The sequence below is a fragment of the Phodopus roborovskii genome, unplaced genomic scaffold (assembly GCF_943737965.1).
Source record: "Phodopus roborovskii unplaced genomic scaffold, PHOROB, whole genome shotgun sequence".
In the NCBI taxonomy this organism is placed as follows: domain Eukaryota; kingdom Metazoa; phylum Chordata; class Mammalia; order Rodentia; family Cricetidae; genus Phodopus; species Phodopus roborovskii.
In genome coordinates, this window is record NW_026126461.1 from 15,743,284 (window position 1) to 15,766,027 (window position 22,744).

Sequence of the window (22,744 nt, forward strand, 5' to 3'; positions counted from 1 at the left end):
TTTTGGGGGGGCTGTGAGACAAGGTCTTTCTGTGTGGGTTTGTTTGGAGGAGCTCACTGGGTAGACCAGGGTGGCTGTCATCTTGTGGTGATCCATGTGCTTACTGTACCTGACTTCTGAACACTGTGAACGCCATTGCCGAGGGCACCTCTAGAAAATTGTCTGATACCTGATCTGCCTTCTGAGCACACAGACTTAGGAACTGAGTTGCTGGATTTCCGGGAGATCCACGCCTGAACCTTTCCCGAGGCAACCAGGGCATTTCCCACAGAAGAACACATTCCTACCCACATTCAAAAGATTAAGATTTAGAGAAAAATACTAGTATATATAATTTATAGCTGCATAAACACATAGGGCGATTCAACTGTCATTCATAAATACAAAATTTTATTTGCACTTCATTAGTGTAGAAAGAGCACGATGCTTCTCATACCACAACACTCAGGACACACCAAGTTATTCAAATACATACTTATTTACCTTGACTAAACAAAACAGTGCAGTTTAATAAAAGATATATCAAAGATAGAGTTCACAAATTCCTTATCGGACCAAACAAAAAGGGGGGGGGAACCAAAACAAAACCCAAAAAAAAAAAAAACCAAAAAAACTTGAACACAGTCTAGGCATAATAGGAATAGGCTTCACCATCAACGGGAGAAGTTCATCATTACAAAGATACAGGATGTTTAGGCAAATGCATGTGTATTCTTTGATATAGTAAAATGAAACTCTTAAAATCCCTTTAAACAGGATTTGTGTAGGACAGCAGTGTGGTTTTAAAATCTCTTACATAGTTTCAAAAATTCATCTTCTTTACTTTTATTTCCTTTACCCCCGTGTGATGCTGGGGTTTGAAGCTACAGTCCCTGCCCAAAGGTCTTCTCAATTGAATCTTTGTCGTTCTTAAAAACTTGCATCACAGCCGCTGGAAAAGCCCGGATTCTGCAGCCACAGGACCCAGCTGAATCCAGCCCCTACCTAGGAGAAGCCTCTTACTACAGAACCCGATAGACAACTCCGTGTCGGTTGTGGAGGGAGCAGCTTTGCTTTGGGGCAGAGACACTCCGAACCTCAAGACGCTACAGCTGGGAAAGCCTTGCAAATAAAGAAAAAGCAGTTGTCATGTCTTCTTTTTCAAAAGATCTTCAGTTTTGTAGATTTTTTCTTTGAAACGGAACTGGAAGCACCAGGCCCTCTTCCCATCGGAGCATCTCCCTCGTAGTGTAATTAACAAGGACATTGTGGGACTCAGGAGACAGCACACCTTTCTTCTATCCCATTCTTCATACCAGAAGTACTATGCCTCCACTGTACGCACTCTACACACTGGAGTAACGAGGGAATAGAGTTTGAAGGGAAGTAAGTGATTTATAACCGGACCTCACCCAGGACTGCGTATTTGCATATTTACAAGTTAGTGTATAGCTCGGGTTACAAGTGCGAGAAAGGAAACTGTCACATGATTGTAGTGCACAACAGAATGGTTTCCCCCTTTTGGGAATTGTTTGCACTCTGTCTCCAAAGCAGCCAATCAACAGCATCGGACGTGTGGTCTGGGTGGAGGCAGCTCTGGTGGGATCTCAGGCTCTGGTTGTAGAGAGAGGATGCTATTGGATAACTCGTTTCTCAAAATATCCAGAGGCATCTAAAGGACAAGAGGAGAACACAAAGACCTTAGTCTTGCAAGTGAGAGGGAATGTTCTAAATTGTGCACCTTTTGCTTTTACGTGTATGGCTGTTTTTACCTGTATGTATGTTTATGCCACATGCCTGTTACTCGATGAAGCCAGAAAGGGGATGCTGGATCCCCTGGAACTGGAGTTACATACAGATGGTTGTGAGATGGGTTGCTGGATGGGTGCTGGGAATTGAACCTGGGTCCTCTGGAAGAGCAGCCACTGTTCTTAACCACTGAGCCACCTCTCCAGCCCCTGAATTACTGCTTTGTAATTCCTTTGGAAGAGGTAGGGAAGCAGCTTGGTGACAAGTGTTTGCCCAGCATGTGTGAGGGGACCCCAGGCTTGATCCCCAGCAAAATGATAAAAACCACACATTCTTTGCACAGAATCTACGGTACTGAAAACTTTACATATTAATCAACAGGAAACCGGCCCATTGCCGGAAGGAACCAACCACCTCTGCCGGTGCTTCTGAATCATGTGACATCTCTGACAGTCTAGGAGCTGGTCCTCTTGGGGGCCTCAGTGACATCATCAGTTAGCCCTACCTGGAAGGTTCCACACTGCCAGATTCAATGAAACCGAGGGAAATCAGGGAGAAGGTAACTACGTCTGTATCGTGCACAGCTGTCTATAGAGAGGGGCCTGTGAAAGATCAGGGGCTGTGGCCTCTCTCCAAGGAAGGCTGAACACCTCAAGAGGGTCCCATGCTAAACTTAATTCTTTGGGGAAAGAAGAAAAAAGAAAAGGCAGGACACATAAATATGGCACTTTATTTACCTGTGGTGCCGGAGAATGAGCCAGGGCCTCATGTCTGCTAAGCAAATGCTGTACCACAGGGCTACACTCAGCCCCACGCTATTACATGCTGCTGGGCAGGGGGCCAGGGCCTCAAGTATGCTAGGCAAAGGCACTACCAATGAGCCACGCCCCAGCTTCTCATGGCCGGCCATTAGACCTTGTGTAAGTCACTCTAGAACGTTCTACCTCAAGGAAAGCAGACAGACTGTTTATCAACCCTAGGGACTCCAAAACCTACACATTGGTGACAGCTGCCAGGGCAGCTAGCTGAGCAGGCACATTTCTTTATTTTTACCTTTTTCAGAATGTCATCAACGAGTTTCAGAAATATCTCGTCCACGTTGAAGTTGTCCTTGGCGCTGGCCTCACAGAACCGCATCCCAGTTATCTGCTGTGCAAACTGAGAAGACACGTGCCCGTTTCAACCATGCAGTGACACCCAGACCTGTGTGTGCGTGTCAGGCTGGGCCTCTGACAGGGGCACAGACCCTGGGCTTTACCACTAAGGGTGGGGGAGCTCAGGGTCTGCAAAGTCCCATTTATGTTCAAGTATCAGGCTCATGTGTGCAGCAAATTCCTGTAAGTAAATAGCAATATGTATACATACATACATACATACATACATACATACATACGTATATAAAACGAAACCTGTACAGACCTTTAAATCCCATTATGTGTGTAAGAGTCTAAAGGTAAAGTGTATCTGACATTTAAAATATGAGCATCTTCCATGACTGGACCCTTAGCAAAAGGCAAGGCAGGAGGAAAAAAGTCATGAAGGCAAATCGTACAACCTGAAAACATTTTTTTCCCCACTGTATAAAATGTCAGCTTAGATAATAACACTGATGTGCTTTAGTCTCTGCTTCAAAAGAATCCAAAGAAGAGGCAGGAGTGAAGGATTTGGAGGGTGTGCCAGGGCCATTACTGCAGGGCACGCTCTGTATTCCCGAGGCCCACACCCCCAGCCACAGCGGATGGACACAATGGACACTGCAGAGCACGGGGCGCTGCCTGGGGCGCCCCACAGTCACGCACCTTCTCTCCTTGCTGCTTGGAGATCTCTCTGTCCGCTTCACAGTCCAGCTTATTTCCAACCAAGAGAAGCTCAGCATCTTCTGAAGCGTACTGCGGGGTTATCAGAGATGTCACACACTGACAGGCAAATGCAAACCCATGCAACTTGTCACCAGTTACTTTCTGGTGGCCTCTGGCCACCTCCCCGCCGTGGACAGGAAGGTGCCTTCTGAGAGGCAGCAACAGCTACCATGGTCTTGGCCTTGGTCCTAGCCATCCCTCAGCAATGGTAAGGAGATGTTTAACAACGGGCAGAGCTGCGTACTCGAGAGTGGCCATCGGCTACCCCTCATGGTACGAGACCTGGTCATAACATGGAGTCAGGCCAAGATTTTAAACTTGTGTTCATGCTATAATGAAGTTAGCATTAACTCTACAATCCGGGGCAATTTTAAGCTCTATCTTCAAGGTTTAAAAAAAGACATAGGTAGAGTAACAGTGAATAACTTATTCCATTTTGTGTGCTTCTAAAAAGTCATTTGAAGCAGAGTGCATTGAAGGAACCCGGAGATCATGGCCCAAGGTGCTCTTGAGAAGGGGTGGGAGGCAGCTCCCTATGTGGTGTCAGTAAGAGCACCAGTCTGACTGGCTGGCATGATGGGACAGCGTGGCCCAAGTAGAGCATTCCAGAAATGACAGCTCTTATGGCCTTGGCTGTGTGAACCTTTAGTTCCAGCACTTGGGAGGCAGAGGCAAGGCCAGCCAGGGAGGGCTACATAGTGAGACCCTGGAGAGAGGGAGGGATGGAGAGAGAGCGAGGGAGAGAGAGGACAGCTCTTACACAAAGAACAGAAGGAAGACAGGACAGGTGTGCACCAGCATGCCTAACCCTCCTGTTTCTTACACTGGTCCCTAACATACTGTGAAAGGGCACAGGGAAATTGTTAGTGAAACAGAAGTGGACCTTTTCTAGTGGCTATATGGCATGTGGAGCAGTCAGGTTTGACTACAACCCTGTGTTTGTAACAGAGGAATTGATTATGGCATAAGGGGACAGAACCTCTCACCGTGGTCAACTGTGGTCACATTTCAGTCCCAACTGGTCTGTCTTTTAAAGGGGCACTGCTACTCACATTAACCATGAAGATACAGAATTTCCTGTAATGACTCAATTGCAAGCGGAGAGAAATGGTCTCTTGTTCAAAAGGAGGAACTGAAGGACAGCCTCAGTGCTGAGGACCCATGGCACCACACCACAGAGTACATAAAGGGTGCCCACATGACCTTCCTGCCTAGTCTAACTCTGAGCGAGCAGCAAGGGTTCTGACCAGAATGAACGTTTGTTTTCATAGTTACAGCAAGCTGATTCTGGGTAATCTACTCCATCACTGCCTCATCTCTAACGAGGTTGCGTCTAAATAAGATGACGTTTAGTCCACTAAGGATGCTGTATCATTTTTTTCCCCCTTTGATGCCCACAAACGGAGAAGGCAACACACATACCTTATCAATCATCTTCATCCATTTTGGCAAGTCATCGAACGTCTCTTTCTTGGTGATGTCATAGACTAATATGATCCCCTTGGCACTTCTGTAATAGGCTGAGGTAATGCTGTTAAATCTCTCCTGTCCTGCTGTGTCCCTGGAAAACAGCAGAAGTCAGTTCCCAAACCAATGACGAGCCAACTCCACATGCTGGTGCAAACACCCATTCTGCTCCTTCTCGAGAGCTCATTTCTAGAATTTTATTTTATTTTATTTTTTTGTTCTCAGCTACATCATCACTTAATAGAGTAGCATGGGGTTTTATTCTTATCTCTCTCTTTGCTTTTGGTACAAGCTGAAAAATTCCTGCAATTCTTTTTCCAGCTTGGTATAATTTAACATTTAAAGGTTTATCTTTAATTATGTGCGTGGATGTGTTCCATGTCTGCATGCATACCCTGAGGGTCAGAGGCTTCCGACCCATGGGGGCGGAGTTACAGGTGGCTGCGAGCCTTGGCCCTGTGGAAGGAACCAAACTCTGGATCTCTGGAAAAGCAGAGGAGCCAGCCACAGGCACATCTTTAGTTCCGGCACTCGGGAGCGAGGCAGAGGCAGGCGGATCTCTGAGTTCGAGGCCAGCCTGGTCTACAAATTGAGTTTTCAGGGGCACACAGAAAAACCCTGAGAAACTCTGTCTCTAAAAACAAGACAACCAACCACACACACATACACACACACCCCTCTCTCTCACACATACACACACTCACACACACACTCTCTCTCACACACACACACTCTTTCACACACACTCTCTCTCACACTCACACACTCTCTCTCTCACACACACACACACACTCTCTCACACACACTCTTTCACACACTCTCTCTCTCACACACACACTCTCTCTCTCACACACACACACACACTCTCACACACTCACACTCTCTCTCTCTCTCACACACACACACACCAGTTGAGGTAAGATTCCCCTACAGCGAAGACTGGGCTGATGGGTAATGACAGCCATTGCCAGGGTTCAGTTCCATCTCAACACAGTAACTTAGAGATGGTTCAGCAGCTAAAAACGCATATTGCGCTTGCAGAAGACTCAGGTTTGGTTCCCAGTGCTCATATCAGATGGCATTCAACTGCCTATAACCTCAGCTCTGGGGGATCAGACACATCCTGCACTCATGTGCACATTTCCACACAAACACATATATGCACATAAATTCAGGAAACTACAGGCATGGACACATTTTATTTTAGCGACACATTAAATTTTGTTTTCCTTTCCGAGACAGAGTTTCTAGCTTTGGAGCCTGCCCTGGAACTCACTCTGGCCTCGAACTCACAGAGCTCCGCCCGCGTCTGCCTCTAGAGTGCCACCCAGCTGACACATTCAGTTCTTGTGTGTGTTCATGCAGAGATAATTGAATACAGAGGACAAAGTGGCCCTTTAAACATAACCAAATGAGACAATGTCAGTAGGTAGCGTGAGAATGTGGCAGACAGCTGAAGCCTTTGGGATCTTAAAGGCGCAGGACTCCAGTACGGTGTCTAACCAGAATGAGCACAGACAGAGATTATCAAGAAGAAATGCGTTTGTTTTTAACAGCTGCTCTGTGGCGGCCAACTGGCCCCAGCGAGGGACAGAAGAGCTCCGCCCTATGGCGCAACATGGTCCCCCTGGCTCCTGAAATGCTGCTCCCGACTACACTGCTGTCTTGACAGCCCAGCTGAGGACAGAATGGACACCAGACAACACACGGAGCACATTACCATGGCAATGGAGACTACCCTGGACTATGAAGTGTGACGAACAGTAGAGGCTGAACATCTACAAGCGGAAACTCCAAACGGTCCAAGACCTTTCTGAGTGTCAGTGCGATGCTGAGGCCACACATGGGAAATGTTACACCTGATCCCCAAAAATGCAGGCGCACCAGGGATGTTGTGTAAGATTATCTTCAAGCATATGCAAAGCAAATGAGTTTCATGTTTAGACTGGGGATCCATACTCAAGTTATTTCATTGTATCTATGCAAATACTCCAAAATTGGAAACACTTCTGGTCCTAAGCGTTCGGCAAAGAGTATCCATCCAATCTGTACTTTTATTAAAGAAACAATTGAACAGAACCGTGGCTCCAGGTCTTTCTTTACTAGTTTACTATTGTTGAACTATTTCTCTGGCTCATTTTTCATCATTGAAATAAAATATTTCGGAAGAAAAAGGTCTTTTGCGTAGGGTGTGATTAACCAGTAGCACCCTGAAGACCCCTTAGGAAGAAGGTTGGATGGACTGGGCGCTGAGGAGTCCCAGGGCCTGTCTCTAAGTGTCCACAGCTGGGGCAAGGCCCACTCCGAATGAAGCCACACCATGGCTTGGGCTGGGCTCTCAGACTGAGCACCGACATTCGCTCCTGGGCTGCTGAGAAGCAAGCAGGCAGCTCCGGGCTCCTGCACAAGCCCTTCCCGCCATGAGGGGACCAGGACATGCCCTCTTTGCGAACCTTCAATTGCTCTGTTAAGCCCTTTCACAATAAGGAGCAACATACAAGTCCTGCTTCCTAACCTAACCCTGGCTATTCCGCGAAGAAAGTGTGTAAGCAGCTTTTCCGTAAATCCAGAACAAAGCACCACTGCTTCTAGTGACATTCCCCAGAGCCATACCACTGTCCCCAGAGCCACACCACCGTCCCCAGAGCCACACCACTGTCCCCAGAGCCACACCAGTGTCCCCAGGGCCACACCACCGTCCCCAGAGCCACACCATTGTCCCCAGAGCCATACCACCATCCCCAGAGCCACACCACCGTCCCCAGAGCCACACCACCGTCCCCAGAGCCACACCACTGTGACATTCCCCAGTGCCAACAGCTTCAGAGCTTTACCAAGGCTCAAGAGGGCAGAGGGTAAGTTTCTGGAGAATGCTTTAACATCTAAGAGAAAAGCAGGCTGAGAGGCCCACGCAGCTGAGCACACACTACCAGCTCTCATGGACCAGGCTTCCATAAGGAAAGCCAGGACTGATCAGAGTTGGAGCCACTGTGGGCGAGGCTAGACATAACCAACACGAGGCACTCCAACATTCAGGTGAAGCTTTACAAAGAAAGGGCCTTGTTTTAAATTATGCATGTACATGTGTCCCTGGAGACTGGTATTACAGGTAGTGGTGAGTGAGCCATGCAATGTCGGTGTTGGAAACCACATTCAGGTCTTCTGCAAAGCACTAGCTGGTCTTAACTGTTGATCAATCTTCAGCCCCAGGACATAGTCTGCCTGTCACCCACTCAAACCAGCTGTACACACATCTTAATATTAGCTACACTACCCTTCTCAGGGAGAGGAACACAGCCACAGATGCTAGGCGCCGTGGTAGACATGGCCTAAGCCCTTCAAAAGCTGTCCCCAGGCGCTTATAGTTAGAAACAGTTTGTGCCAAAGATTAAAATTTTACATATATGGATGTTTTTTCTTACATGTATATGTGTGTACTGAATATGTGTCTGGTGCCCAAAGAAGTCACAAAGGTCATCGGATCCCCCGGGACTGGATTCATAGACAGCTGTGAGACACCATGTGTGTGTTGGGAAATAGTCAGGCCCTTTGAAAGGGCAGCCAGTGGTCTTAAGTGCTAAGCATTCTCTCTCTCCACCCCATCCATGTAAGATAATTTGATGGAGCATAATGAACTAAACAAAGATTGTTAAATTTGTGGACTAGTGTAAAAAAACCTGTTTTTTTTTGTTATTAAATATTTAGCTCAAACTGTTAAAAACAAACAAAACAATAACCCCCCAAAGCCTTACGTGGTTACTCAGTTGCAGATGACCAAACGGAAGTGATTACCTCAGGACACCAGTAGAGCAAGGCTGGCCCGGATGCAGCTGTGCCCCAGACAAGGACATGGATGAAGGATGGAGACATGCCACTAACATTCAAGCGTTAGGTGACCGGTGAGACCACAGATGCGGCAGCAGTTAACGCGGATGAAAGCAAACACACACAGACGGTGGACAGACAGTCAGGGCTGAGGGCGACCTGCCAAGACGAGTTAGTAAGCTGAGTGTCGCACCAGTGTTAACGAAAACCACAACGCATTCTCCAAACAGCGGGGCGGGGTTACCACTCAGGCACCACCTGCCTTCCTTCTACAGAGGTAGCACATGGGGAACTCGAGCTACCACTGTGGGTTGTTAATAGGGGAAAACTTAAGTCCTGAGTTAGAACACAGCTGGCCTGGCTCTTGTTCCAATGCTGACCTGGGAAGGGGTCTATTCTCCTCGGATGGGGTACCGAGAAGATGCCCCAGTCACCCAGCATCCTCAGGCCTGCCTGCCACTCTGTGTCCACACTGTATCAGCACAGGGGCCCTGGGCTGTGGCGTAGGTGATGGGTTCTTCCCTCCTGACAATATGCTTATGAACACACTGGGCGCTTCTGAATACCGTGCAGTAATGTTAAAGACATGGGCTCACGCCTTTCCCCCCCACCAGGGCTGACATGCCAAGCAAAGTGTTCTAGCGGAGAGCTACACACCAGCCAGTCCAAGACATGCGATCAAGCAATCATTTCAGTGATAGCAGTTTGGAGACATGTCAATGACAGGAAAACACAGGCAGAGAGGTTCGAACAGGCTCCCAGGGCATTGCACAACAGCCTCCGTGCAGATGAGGTGTAGAGCAAGGAGCCGTTCCCAGGAGGTGCTGTTAATCCGACTTTGAAAGGGGCAAAGACAGAGAGGAGGGGGGACGGCTGTTTTAGTACCAAGTGTGTGGGCCGTTAAACACACGGCAAAATGGGACAGACTCAACTTACCAGATCTGCAATCTAATTTTCTTCCCTCTTAGTTCTACAGTCTTGATTTTAAAGTCAACACCTGGAGAGGAAACAAAGTGAGTGTGAAGCAAGAGAATAAAGTGTCACAAGAACCCTAGTTATAAGTAGGACTTGTTAAACTGAAAGCTCCCGTGTGGCAAGAATTCAAGCGTGCAGCGAGCCGCAGCTCTGGGGCTCTCTCCCATGCGTTCCCGGGGTCCCGCTCCACGCTCGCCCGGGAGCCTACCCCTGGCTTATCCTAGCACCTGCTGTTACGGGTCATTTATGACTCCATTTAGAAACCGCAGCAACATTAACAGAGGATGCCAATTCAGAGATGATTTTTAGATGGAAAATTTGAAACCCAATCCTGATTTCAAGCGGCCTTGGTTTGCATTTGGAAGTCATTAACACATTGAAATTTTTAGCTCTCACGAGTGTCGGTAAATATGGACATTACTTGTGGAGGAACAAACTGTTAGAGACAGGCTGGGCAACCAAGGCCTCAGTGAGTGTGTGTGTGCGCGTGTAAACACACACACACACACATACACACCCAGGAAAAAAGATATAGATTAGCATATTCAATTTTAATATTTATAAATCTTAACATTGCAAGCAAACCATCCTGGGTAATATTTTTTTTTTTCTTAAAACCAGACCAGTAAGCTTCAAATGCATTTTAAAAATCCAAATTTCATTTGTGCCTCTCATCTGATATCTTTTATAGTTATAGACAAAAATATCTCAAGCTGAGAATTTCAAACTCAGTGTTTACGAGCAGAGCAGCAGCAAGGAGCTGGCAGCTGACCGTAAGCACCAGAAACATTTCTCTTCTGGGCTACTTCCTAGCTGCCTGCCGGGGTCCCATGCAGCAGGGGTGTGCGGGTGGCCACAGCCAGCACAGTGGCTCTGCCCGCCCTCTGCTCATCCGTTTTGGGGCCTGAGGCAGCAGTGGTCATCTGAGGATCTGAGGAGAACATAGTGACATGTGACTGACGGGGTTTAAAATTAGCAACACACTAGACAGGTCTGTAAGACTAGGGCAGAGCCTAGATGGACAACAGAGAGGCTCTGTGACTGTAACACATCACGATGCAGACAGGCCCTATGTTTCAATTCTTGTTCTTGTTTTCTAATGTTTGTTCATTTGGTTTTGTTGTTGTTGTTTATTTGAACCAGGGTCTCGCTACATAGCCCTGGCTGGCCTGGAACTCGCAGAGATCCACCTGCCTCTGCCTCCAAGCATGGGATTAAAGGTGTGCCCCGCCACAGCAGGCACAATTTGATTCTCAATCCTGCACACCAGGCTGGCAAGGCTGACTGACACAGTGTTGCCTTCGTTCTCCGGCTGACTGCTTCCCAAAGGCCAGCAATGGCCTCGAGCAAGGCTCTCAAATGACTCACCTCAAGGTGACACCTCCAAGGCATGGGCCACACTGGCGGCTCTGACCTTCTGACCTTGGTGATGAAACACTGTCTTCGAGGTATTAACCTAAATGCAGGACCTCTTCGACACACGCATCTGCAGTGTGAATTACAGACTCACCCTGACACAACTATTTTACTTCTCATTTCAAGAAGTAAACGTTTATGTATTTGTTTATTTGTTGTGGTGTGTGACATCGAGGTCAGGGCACAACTCGCAGGGGTTGGTTTTCTGTCCCCTGTGGGTACGGGGGGGGGGGGGGGGGGAGGTTGTCAAGCTCCAAGGGTGGTGGGAGGCTTTGCACACGGCCATCCTGCTAACCCTCCCTGGACTTCACTCCCCCCCCCACGGGGGCTTTGCACACGGCCATCCTGCTAACCCTCCCTGGACTTCATCCCCCCCCCACGGGGGCTTTGCACACGGCCATCCTGCTAACCCTCCCTGGACTTCACCCCCCCCCCCACGGGGGGCTTTGCACACGGCCATCCTGCTAACCCTCCCTGGACTTCACTCCCCCCCCCCACGGGGGCTTTGCACACGGCCATCCTGCTAACCCTCCCTGGACTTCACCCCCCCCCACGGGGGGCTTTGCACACGGCCATCCTGCTAACCCTCCCTGGACTTCACCCCCCCCCCACGGGGGGCTTTGCACACGGCCATCCTGCTAACCCTCCCTGGACTTCCACCCCCCCCCCACGGGGGCTTTGCACACGGCCATCCTGCTAACCCTCCCTGGACTTCACTCCCCCCCCACGGGGGCTTTGCACACGGCCATCCTGCTAACCCTCCCTGGACTTCACCCCCCCCCCCCACGGGGGCTTTGCACACGGCCATCCTGCTAACCCTCCCTGGACTTCACTCCCCCCTCCCCCACGGGGGCTTTGCACACGGCCATCCTGCTAACCCTCCCTGGACTTCACCCCCCCCCCCCACTTCAAATGAATCTATTTTCAGAATCTGAGCTAAAGGGTCTGTAACTTGGGTAAAGTTGTCATTTTACTGAAAAGAACTGCCCAGTGGCATCTCCCCTGAGTTTGGCTTCTGGTCACATAACAGATCCCTCCAACAGCCGGTGCAGGCCTCCTGTGCTTTGAAGCTGCAGTCTCCTCTAAGTCACGCTGTGCCCGCACATGTCATGTGCTCCCTACTCTGTCTCAGCAAGTTCGAAACGAACCTGTGTTAGCAGTCCTCTACGAGGGTTATTTTTCTAACCGCAAAGCTTAAGGGATGAAAATAAAAGGGCCAGGGACTGACCTCACAACGGGGAAGTAAGGCCGTTATTTATTTAAACGGTCATTTAAAATGAAATTGGACAAAGAATCTGCTCCGCCCATGAGGGGAGTCGAGTGCTAACGAGCACAGGAACTACAATAGCATCAGTAACTGGAACAGAAAAATTCCAAAGCCTCAAAGTGGCTGAATCAAAAAGTCTATACATCAGCGGGGAGAGCTGGCCCTGCTCCTCAGAGGACAACATGGGTTCGGTTCCAACACACATACACACACAGACACACACACAGACATACACACACACACACACACAGACACACACAGTCACACACACATAGACACACACACAGACACACACATGCACACACACACACACACGCACACACACACGGCAGCCTGTAACTCCAGCTCCTCTTTTGACCTCAGCAGGTGCTGTGTGAGCATAGTATATACATGCCTACAGGCAAAAACACTCATATGCCTAAAATAAATAAATCAAAAAAAAAAAAAAATCAAGTCTATAAATTATAACAAGATGGGAATGTCTTCTGTATATATGTTTCTCTTATTGGTTGATGAATAAAGCACTATAGCCAATGGGCAGGATGATAGGTGGTACTAAGGAAGACAAGGAGGATTCTGGGAAGTATAGGCAGAGAGGACTGATCATGCGAGCCCAGGGAAGAGAGGAGCCAGTGAGGCATCTCCTGTAAGATAAGACCGTGTGGAAACACACAGATCAGTAGTTACGGGTTAATAACTAGCCAATAAGAAGCCCAAGCCAATGGCCAACAGTTTATTACCAATATAGCCATCTGTGTGTTCATTTTGGGGCTCTAGGAGGTTGGGACCAGGCTGGCAGGAAAGAATGCTCGTAACAGTAACAGCTCATTAAAACTCTCATAGGTAAAACAGAATAACCTGTATTGTATCTATAGCCCCAAAGTAGCTTGTAAAGACTGGAAACTTAATTCAATTTATGGCTTGGACACATATCTTTGTATTAATACAAGTATAAAATGGCTCCATTCTGCAGGGTGGTGGTGGCGCGTGCTTTTAATCCCAACACTTGGGAGGCAAGGGCAGGTGGATCTCTGTGAGTTTGAGGCCAGCCCGGTCTACAAAGTGAGTGCCAGGACAGCCAGAGCTACATAGAGAAACTCTGATTTGGGAAACAAAAAATGGCAATGGTCCTTAAGGATGACAGCTGGCCATCAACAGTCTCAAATATTTGGACCACGGCTTTAGAGGCAGCGAGCATAGAGATGAGAGCAGAGCTACAAATCCACACACAGGGACAAAGGGCGTCACCTTGCCGTCTATCTACGGGTCCGCTGAAAACCCGGATTCTCTAGGACTCCCGAATAACAGGCAGGCAAGCAGCCTTCCCTACCCTGCGGGTTAATGGGGACAGTCTCTGCCTGTAAAGCTGGGTCACACTGACCTACATTAACACACAACGAACTTGGCAACAGAGAACCTTCCTTTGCCATGTACTCTTAGAGAGCCTTCTTGTCTGCCCAGAAACCTTTTAAATCCTAGATTTCCCACGGACCTCCCCTGACCCCATCTACCCCGCTCCCACCCCAGGTCCTGCACCCTTTCTTTGCTGGCCTCATCCGTGAGCTGTGCACCCTCCAAAGATGCCCAGCACCCAGCAGCAACTCGATGACTCCCGATGGGGACTGACAGTTGGCCTCTCTACTCCATTAAATGCTGTAGAGAAATTTAGGGATATTTAGGACTGATCAGTAGTTTTTTTTTTTTTTTTTTTTTTTAAGACAAGAGGTAGAGGAGGCTGCTGTGGAATGGGAGTGACGGATATAAATGTGTGTGCACCGTGGCGTATAGCCCGCTTATTTGGTCCACAAAGGACCTCCTGCAAAGGACCGGCAGTCTTACTAGGCTGTAAATATCTTGGCGATCACTATGGTAACAGATTACTTATTCCATCACTTCCATGGAATAGTAATCCCTAAACAGATTATTCTGGTTAGGCTCTCTACTACCCACGGGTGTGGCCTCTGAGCTACTGCGGCTCATGCTCAACCTTTACTTGTTTTAGTAGCAATGGCATTTACATCTGTCAGGTATTTGGTGTCTTGCACCCAAAGCATCCTGTGGGGGCAGTACCATGTCATCTTGTAGAGGGTATCAGGACCAGAGGCAGCAGGGGTAACGCTAGACCACATCTAACATAACAGCAGAATCACTATTCAAGCTCACACTTGTGTGAACAACTAAAGGCTGCTATAATAAACTTCAGGTGGGCGAGAAAAAGAGGCACGTGAAAGGTTCTGCAAATGGCCCATCATCAGCATCATCATGCCGCTAGAGGCCAGCCTGCTTTTGCTTCCTTCTTGGTCCCAGTGACAGATGAAGGAAGGCCTAGGAAGGCCAGAGAGGAAAACATTTCCAAAACATTGTTTCTTTTTGCTGCGTGACCAGAAATGCATTCTTCACGTTCCTTTCCAGTCTAAAGAAAACAACAACCTCACAGTCCAAGTCACTCCGGCAGGATCACCTTGCTTCTCCGCCAACTCTAGACCTGTAGCTGGACCCAGACAGCACTGGGCTCTACTGAACATTAACACAGTTACGCATTCCAGGCTGTCACATAGGTCTCCCTATAAAACGGTTGTGACATTACAGTTCTGTCAGTTACATTATATCCCCGCCTCAACAGTGACAGACTAAATTAAGAGATGTGTCAGAGTCATAGGGGCAAGTCCAACATTGGGTGGGAAGCACTATTATTATTATTATTATTATTGTTGTTGTTGTTGTTGATGAGCCTCCTGTCCAAGCTGCACCCCCCCATGAGAAGAGTGCAGGGTGAACTGCACACCACGGGAGTAGGGAGATGAGGCCCGCTGCCTCCAGCCCTGCCCTCTACTCTTGTATCAAATCCAGATTTTATTTTTATTTTTATTTTGTTTTGCCTGCATGTATGTCTGTGTGAGAGTGCTGGGTCCCCTGGAACTGGAGTTACAGACAGCTGTGAGCTGTCCTGTGGGTGCTGGGAATTGAACTCTGGATCCTCTGGAAGAGCGACCAATGCTCCTAACTGCTGAGCCATTTCTCTGGCCCCGGAAAAGGATCTTATGGGTAAAAACCTCATGGACTTATCTGATCATTTCAGAGAAAGACACTGTTACAGAGCCAAACAGAAGGTGAGAGAGGGCTTGACGGACGGCTCGGAGTTTAAGGCCACTGGCTGCTCTTGAAGAGGGTCCAGGTTTGGTTTCCCAGAAGCAACATGCAGAGCCACATGCAATTTCACCTGACACCCTTTTGTAGCCTCTGAGGGCACTGCACATGTGCGGTGCAGAGGCAGGACGGCCACACACATAAAATAAAAACATGGCTACAAAGAGGAGGTGTGTGGAAGCCTCCTCGACCGTTACAGCAGCTCGCCAGGCTACGGAGAGCCAGTACCAGGCCACGGGTGGCCTTGACAACTGCAGACCACTCTGTGACTCTGCCGGACACGGAGGCATAAGACACAGTTGCATACCTGACCCGAACACACAGGTACATCGACACAGCCTAAGGCAGGACAGGCTGGGGACGCTGTGTGCCCACACCCGCGGACAGTCCTACTTTCATGGAAGGGTGCAGGAGTGCCTCAGAAAATGCTGCCGGTCCTTCAGGAGTAAAAGGGCCAAGAACCAACTGTCCTGGTGTGTGCTGTACTCCAGGCATGCTCTAAGAGCATGTGCGCTGCCCCATAACAAACTTTACTGGGCACAAGCAGGTGGAAAACTGAAGCCCCTGGGCCTCTTCCGCTCCATGGCCTCCACACATCACTGCCGGTTCTTAGTCCAAAAAGGAAGGGGTATGGACACTGGGGAACGGGGGGGGGGGCAGACCTCAACTGGCTTTACGGGGGCTCAGTCAGGAGCTGTGAGGCGGCCGAACCTCACTAGGGTTATGGTGCACACTGGGTATTTCTTACTCAACTGTACACACTGTGCACATCTTTACAGGGTGTGGATTTTCTGGCAGTTTCTATGTTTACAGCACTGATACAGAATACAGAACAATGGGTAACCTTTCTGGGCCAGGCACCCATGAAAATGGAGTCTCCATTTACTCCTACACTGTGAACCAGGGAGAAAGTAGAAGGTGCCTCCGACCCTCTCTTAATAAATGAGGGATCTGTGGGGGATCTGCCCAAAGACACACTGGTAACTTCCAGAAGAGCTTGAACGGGGGTCCAGCTTGCTACCTGCCAAACTTGCCAATCCGGACAGCACAGGGAAAGGCCATGGTGGCTGAGGGACAAGGGCTTTTCTCTTTGAGTGAAAATTAAAAGAAAAAAAAAAAAAGCGTGTTCACCAATAGGAGAGTACTAACTAATTTATCTGTCTCCCTCCCACACACAAATACACGAGGAAGGGAAAGAAAACGGGAGAAAAAAGTCAAGGTCTTTATTGACCGGGAACGATGACATCACAGGGTTCTGGCCGCCAAGTGTAGAGGATTCTGCATTAAGAAGGGCGGGAAACAGGAAGGCTCCTCATCCGCCCGCCAGAGGTTGGCTGGAGCTTGTTTTCCTTGGTAAGCTAAGAAGGCAGGCGGAGCACCAGAGCTGAGGTCAGCAGCCTGTCACACTGCAGAGGAGGGAGAGGACCTCAGTGGCACACACATGCACGCGCGCGCGCGCACACACACACACACACACACACACACACACACACACACACACACACACGGTACCCTGTTAGGTCTGTATTGTTGCTTCCTGGCTTTACAGGATTAAATAACAACAAAACCACACTGTTAGGGTACTGGGGTTGGTATGTATTTTTGTTTTCCAACATCAAAGCTGTGCAAAAGAAAGATGGAACACGATGGAACACGATGGCTCTCACCTCTTTTCTTACATTGGATGGCCACTCTTTGTGGCCACACCCCCCTCTAATGGGATGAGCCAAGTGCGCAGGTGTCAACTTCCTGCCCTTAAGTGGCTCCTAGAATGGTCTGATGTAGACACATAGTACCTCTTGAAAGTATCTGGTGGAATGACTACTTTACAACAATGTATTGTCTTTCCCAGTTCAGACCAATGTGTAGTTGGAACAAAGTATCCATGCCCCGGCTACAGAGCAACTCTAACCTATCATACTCAAAATCATACTCACAGGTGCCTCCTCTCTTCTCCAATTAGTTCAGGGCCTCAACAAATAGCTCCTGGCTGAGTCCACAGACTGTGGGAAAAAAGAGGCTGTATCTACTCCCGACATCAGGCATAATAAAACTTTCTTCAGTGTGGAGACACAAAGGGGGGCTGGGTCTAACTAGGTTTTTATTTTTGATACATAGTTGACTCCAAAGAAATCTACAGCCTTTCTCTGAACGATAGCCACGGGGTGTCACAAGGCGGATGCTGCATGAGCCTGTAGGCTTATACTAACTCCCTAGATAAACCCAATCACAGCGCATTGCTTCTGGGGCCTGCCATCCAAACCTGCTGAGTTGTCTTCTCACATCACCTCTGACAGTGGGCGGGGCAGCTGGGGAGGCTGTGCTGTTCCTCAACGTTGGGGAAGGGAATTCTGGAATTCTTTATTTTATGTGTATGGGTGTTTTGCCCGCATGTGCATCTGTGGACAACATTTGTGCCTGGTGCCCTCTGAGGTAAGAAAGGGCATCAGCTCCTCTAGAAATGGAGATACAGATGGTCGTGAGTTGCCAGGTGGGTGCTGGGTACTGAACCCAGGTCCTCTGGAGGAGCAGCTGGAGAATTGCTGAGTCGTCTCTCCAGCACCCCTTCCCACAATTCTCTCTACAGTGAAACACTCAACATCTGTGCCATTGTTTGCAAGACTGCATTTAAGTTCAGAAGTGCAATCAAAATAAAACCAGACTTTTAACCCAGAAAAACAAGTACGTCTCGACTATTCTCACCCAAACGTCAGCCCCAAAAGTTCCAGACCAAAGAGTCAAGTGGCCAATGTCCTCCAGACCCATTCTGAAACTTACAGGTAAAGACAGCTGTGACTACACTCACAGGCAAGCCAGACAGCCATTTCTGCAGTCTTATTCATGGCCGTCCGTTCCACGAACCCTTAATTATGCTGTCAGTTCAAGAACTCCAGCAGGTGTGGCCTAGGCTGAAGCCTGTCCAGGCTGCTTAGGCAGACATAAACTAGAGAAGACATCCAGGAAGCCAACACAGCACCGTGGCCAATAGGCTGGCATCACTTCTCTAAGCTCTTATATGTCTTCTGAGGCTGGGCCTTTCAAAGGTGGGATAAGAAACTAAAACCACGGGGCACATAAGGACCCCACGAGTTTCTGTTCAAACAGTAGCTAAAAGGCACACCCAGAGTCGTATTTAAACAGCGATTTCTAAAGGAACTTAAGGAATGAACTTAGTGCCAAGCAGTTCAACGGGAAGACATCCTCTAAGAAGCTCTCGGCCCCAGCAGCTAAGCACTCTTCACTGTCACCGGGCTCCCAGTGAACTTGGCACCATTTGCACACTGAGCCCACACCCTGCTTTCCACTTTACCCCACAGGGCAGCGTGAAACCCAGCACTGAGCAGGGCCCCACAGACGACCTGCTCAAGAGGAGCCTGTTAGCGGTTAGTGTCTTCAGGCTTCGATTAAGCCACGGTTATCTCTCTCTCAACTTGAGAAACAAAATACCCCCCAAATTTATTGAAATTAGTTACTACAGGCTGCATAGGGAGTAAACAAAAACATGGGGGAATCCAACCACCCCCAGAGTGGGGGGACTCACGTACACAAGCACATATAATTATGTGTGTAAGGGGCCGGGTTCCCTGCTCATTCCCAGATAGTCCCATTGGCCGGTGTCACTCTGCCAGCTCACAGGGCAGGCCTACCCTTCCCAGAACTACATGCCAGGCAAGGTCTCCAAGCATCCACTTCGATGTCCCCAGTAAAATATTTCTAGAGTGTGGTTGTCTGTTCCGAAGAGTGACTCTACCCACCATGCCCCTCGATCACCTGATGCTTTCATAGTGTTAGTTCTGCACTGAGTTTTCCTTCCGAGTTGAACACTATCATCATACCTTTCATAGTTCCGTATGTAAGTGTGGGGCCATAAAAGACTGATAATTCTCAACTGCATTCAAACCCTTCTGCACTTATGTCAGATACTAACAAAATAACACGAGCCTCATTTCCTGGTTAATAGCTCCCTATGTACGCTCACGAGCCAAGACTGGATATCTGCAACAGGTATAATTATGCTACTGGATTTTAATATCACATTCTCAAGACAAACATTAAAGAAAAAATATTTCAAAAAAAAATAAGAAAAAGGGAAGGAAAAAAAGAAGCATTAACGGGAATCCTCAAAAAGGAAATTAAAAATGTCAATGTGGAAACTGGAGGTTTAATTTTCCAGTAAGTTCTTAAAACCGCCGTAGTTCTGCTACCTGACATGGAACTCACTGTGTGGACCGGACTGGCCTTGAATTTACAGAGATCAGCCGGCCCAGTCCCTCCTGCCTGTTTATTCTACAGAGTCACCCCAAATCAGAGATCTCCGGGCAGCCTTTCCTGTCAGTCCAACGTCATTAAAAACATGCCCTTGCATTTCGAATCCAGACCCCGTGTACGGGTAAGCAGGGGCATTATTACCTACGGATCTCACCGACCTCGGGTGAGTACTGGAGGAACGGTTCTCACTTTGCCTGTCACCCGGTTACTTGAGGTCAAGGATAAACACAGCCGAAATCCCTCTGCCCTACACACGACAAGAAGCTGGAGGGCAGCTTTTAGAGCGAACGGTCTCCGCAGTGGATTTTCAACTTCTTCCCAGTAAACCACGGGAATGAGAAAGCAAGCCCTGGCTCATCCCGTAAAACTAAGAGGTCGGATCCCGCTTAGGATGCTGACCGCAGGGCGCTGCACCGGCGGCTGGGCTCCCAGGCTTTACTTTTCCACCTCACAAAGCCGTTTGTTTTCCTGGCGAGCTGGTGTAACGCACCGGGAGTTTGCACGGATGCATGCATCACCCCGACCTCATGACCCGAGAAGGCACCGGGAAGGAAGGACCGGGCTCTGGGTGGGGAGGGGGAGCGCTCGCCCGAGGACCGGGCCCCGACCTCCCGGCAGGCTCGCCCGCCCCAGGCCCAGCGTACCCACGGTGGACTTGCAGGCCTCGCAGAACGTGTCGTCGGTGAAGCGCTCCATCAGGCTGGTCTTGCCCACGCCGCGGGAGCCGATGATGATGACCTGCAGCTTGAAGTCGGCCGGCCTCGGGGGCTGCTTCCTCCGGCGGGCCTGGCCGCCCGACAGCGCCGGGGAGACCGCGCCCAGGCCGCCGCCCGCGGGCCGCCGGTGCAGCGCGGCGCTCGGATCCATGCACGCATACGGCTCGCCCTCGGGCCGCCGTCCGCGCGCCCCGGGCCCCCGCGCCCCGTCCAGCCGCTCCGCGCCGCCGCCGCCGCCGCCGGGAGAGGAGGAAGGGAAGCAGCTCCTCCGCAGCAGCGGCAGCAGCATCCCGGACCGGGAGGGGCAGGAGCGCAGGCGCGGCGCGGCGCGGCGCCGGAGCGGGACCCCTGCCGGCCGGAGGACCGAGGCGCACGCTCCGCTCCGTGGCTGGGGGCCTCGTTCTCGGTCACCGCTGTCCTCCCAGCCCAGCCCGCCCTCCCTCCTCCGCGCATTTCCACTCGTGGTTTGCTTTCACCGCGATCAGTTCCTAAGAAACGCGTGCTTTTTATTAGCCGCTCGCCCCGCGGACACGTCGCAAAGCGCGTGGCCTGTGATCAGCACCCCGAACTCAGGTCCCCGGCCTGGCCCACGCGCGGTTCGGTGTGGACGCCACTTTGGCTGAAGCCCGGGCAGCCTGGCGGGTCCGTGGCTCTGTGTGCGGTTTTGCCGTGCTGTCACTCAGACACTTGAGTTGCAGCCCCACAAATTCAGTAAATGCATCCTTGGGGAAGCCAGCAGGTGAAAACTCAGATGTCCAGGGCCCCAAACTCCCGAGGCTTAGGAATTGGCATGGGTGGGTTATTTTGCTTTTTCTACTTGAAAGTGTTTAAAGCGGCCGGAGCTTGCCAGCGATTTATTTAGCAAATTCCTCCGCGTGAACTCGAGCGCCTCAGAACACTGGGTTCTAAACATGATAGGAGCTGGCACGCTCGCCGAGAGTGATCACGTTACTCACCGAATTTCAGCCTTATTTAGAACTAGGTTTACTAATGCATTGCGCATGCCCCTGACTCTCTGTGAATGAAAGTTGAAGAAGTCTCATTATTTCGCAAAGGCGATCACAATTGGTTTTAGAAATTCTTTTATAAACTCCCTCTTTTTTCTTTTTTCCCCTATCCTGGGGCTAGAACCTAGAGGGTCACATTTAAAGGTGAGGGTCTCTTCTATAGGGACGAGAAAACTCTATCATTGATACAAAAACGTAAATACGAATGAACAACAAAACAAGAAACCATATGGCCTGCTGCAAATCCCAAAGCATGATAGAAACGCAAAGAATTAAACTGATTCCCAACAGACAGGCCACTTGTGGCCTGGAGAGCCCGGTATCCAAAACATTATCTCTTCTCCACAAAGCAGGTCTATAAGTATACTAGAATAGTGAATGGCTTATATGAGGGGGTTTTGGAAAGAACTCCATAGGGTTCAGGTTCAATGTATGTTTGTTGTTTTAAGCCAGTTATCAAGGTCGCTCGAGGGAACTCTGGCATTTACAGCGTTGGCACACACCAGAAAGTCAGCTAGCATTACACGGATGGATGAATGCATGGGTAAATGAATGAAACCATCACAGATAACAATATAAATAAAGGTGTTTGGTTCTCTGTGCTTGCTCTTAAGCCCAGACCGTGTAATAAATAGAGTGCTCTCATACCCTGCCTTAGGAGCAATTACTGCCCGCTATTCCAAAAGACCACCGTCAACATTACCTCAACACACACGGAAGACCTGAACAGAACCTGGGGTGGCCACTGCGGAAGAGGTAGAAATGGAGGAAATGGGAAGGAGGAACTAAGAGGTTTGGAGGCAGCACAGCCTCAGAAAACCAAGGGTTCTGTTTCACAAAGTGGGGCCTGATCAAAAGACCTTCATGTGCACATCCTGTGCTTTGGCGAACTCTTTTAAATTAAATTTGTTTTAGTGGGCACATAATTAGTTACACACACCAACAGGGAACCATGTGATGCTTTGATGCTCACACACTAATATTTAAACCAAATTAGACATGCCTCCTCACACCCTTGTTACCTTTTCACGGTGAAAACCCTGAAGTCGTTATTTTAGTTTTTTTGAA

At 49.3% G+C, this 22,744-nt stretch overlaps 1 protein-coding gene across 1 annotated transcript; it reads right to left on the reverse strand.

Moving 5' to 3' along the window:
* Window positions 1–368: 368 nt before the first annotated feature.
* Rab12 (RAB12, member RAS oncogene family) lies at window positions 369–20,988 on the reverse strand. The gene is made up of 6 exons (XM_051190896.1): window positions 20,598–20,988; window positions 9,816–9,876; window positions 5,010–5,148; window positions 3,528–3,617; window positions 2,782–2,886; window positions 369–1,651 (listed from the first exon to the last, which is right to left on the reverse strand). Exons 1-6 carry the CDS (start codon window positions 20,956–20,958, stop codon window positions 1,538–1,540), a joined length of 870 nt encoding a protein of 289 aa, XP_051046853.1. The 5' UTR covers window positions 20,959–20,988; the 3' UTR covers window positions 369–1,537.
* Window positions 20,989–22,744: the final 1,756 nt, after the last annotated feature.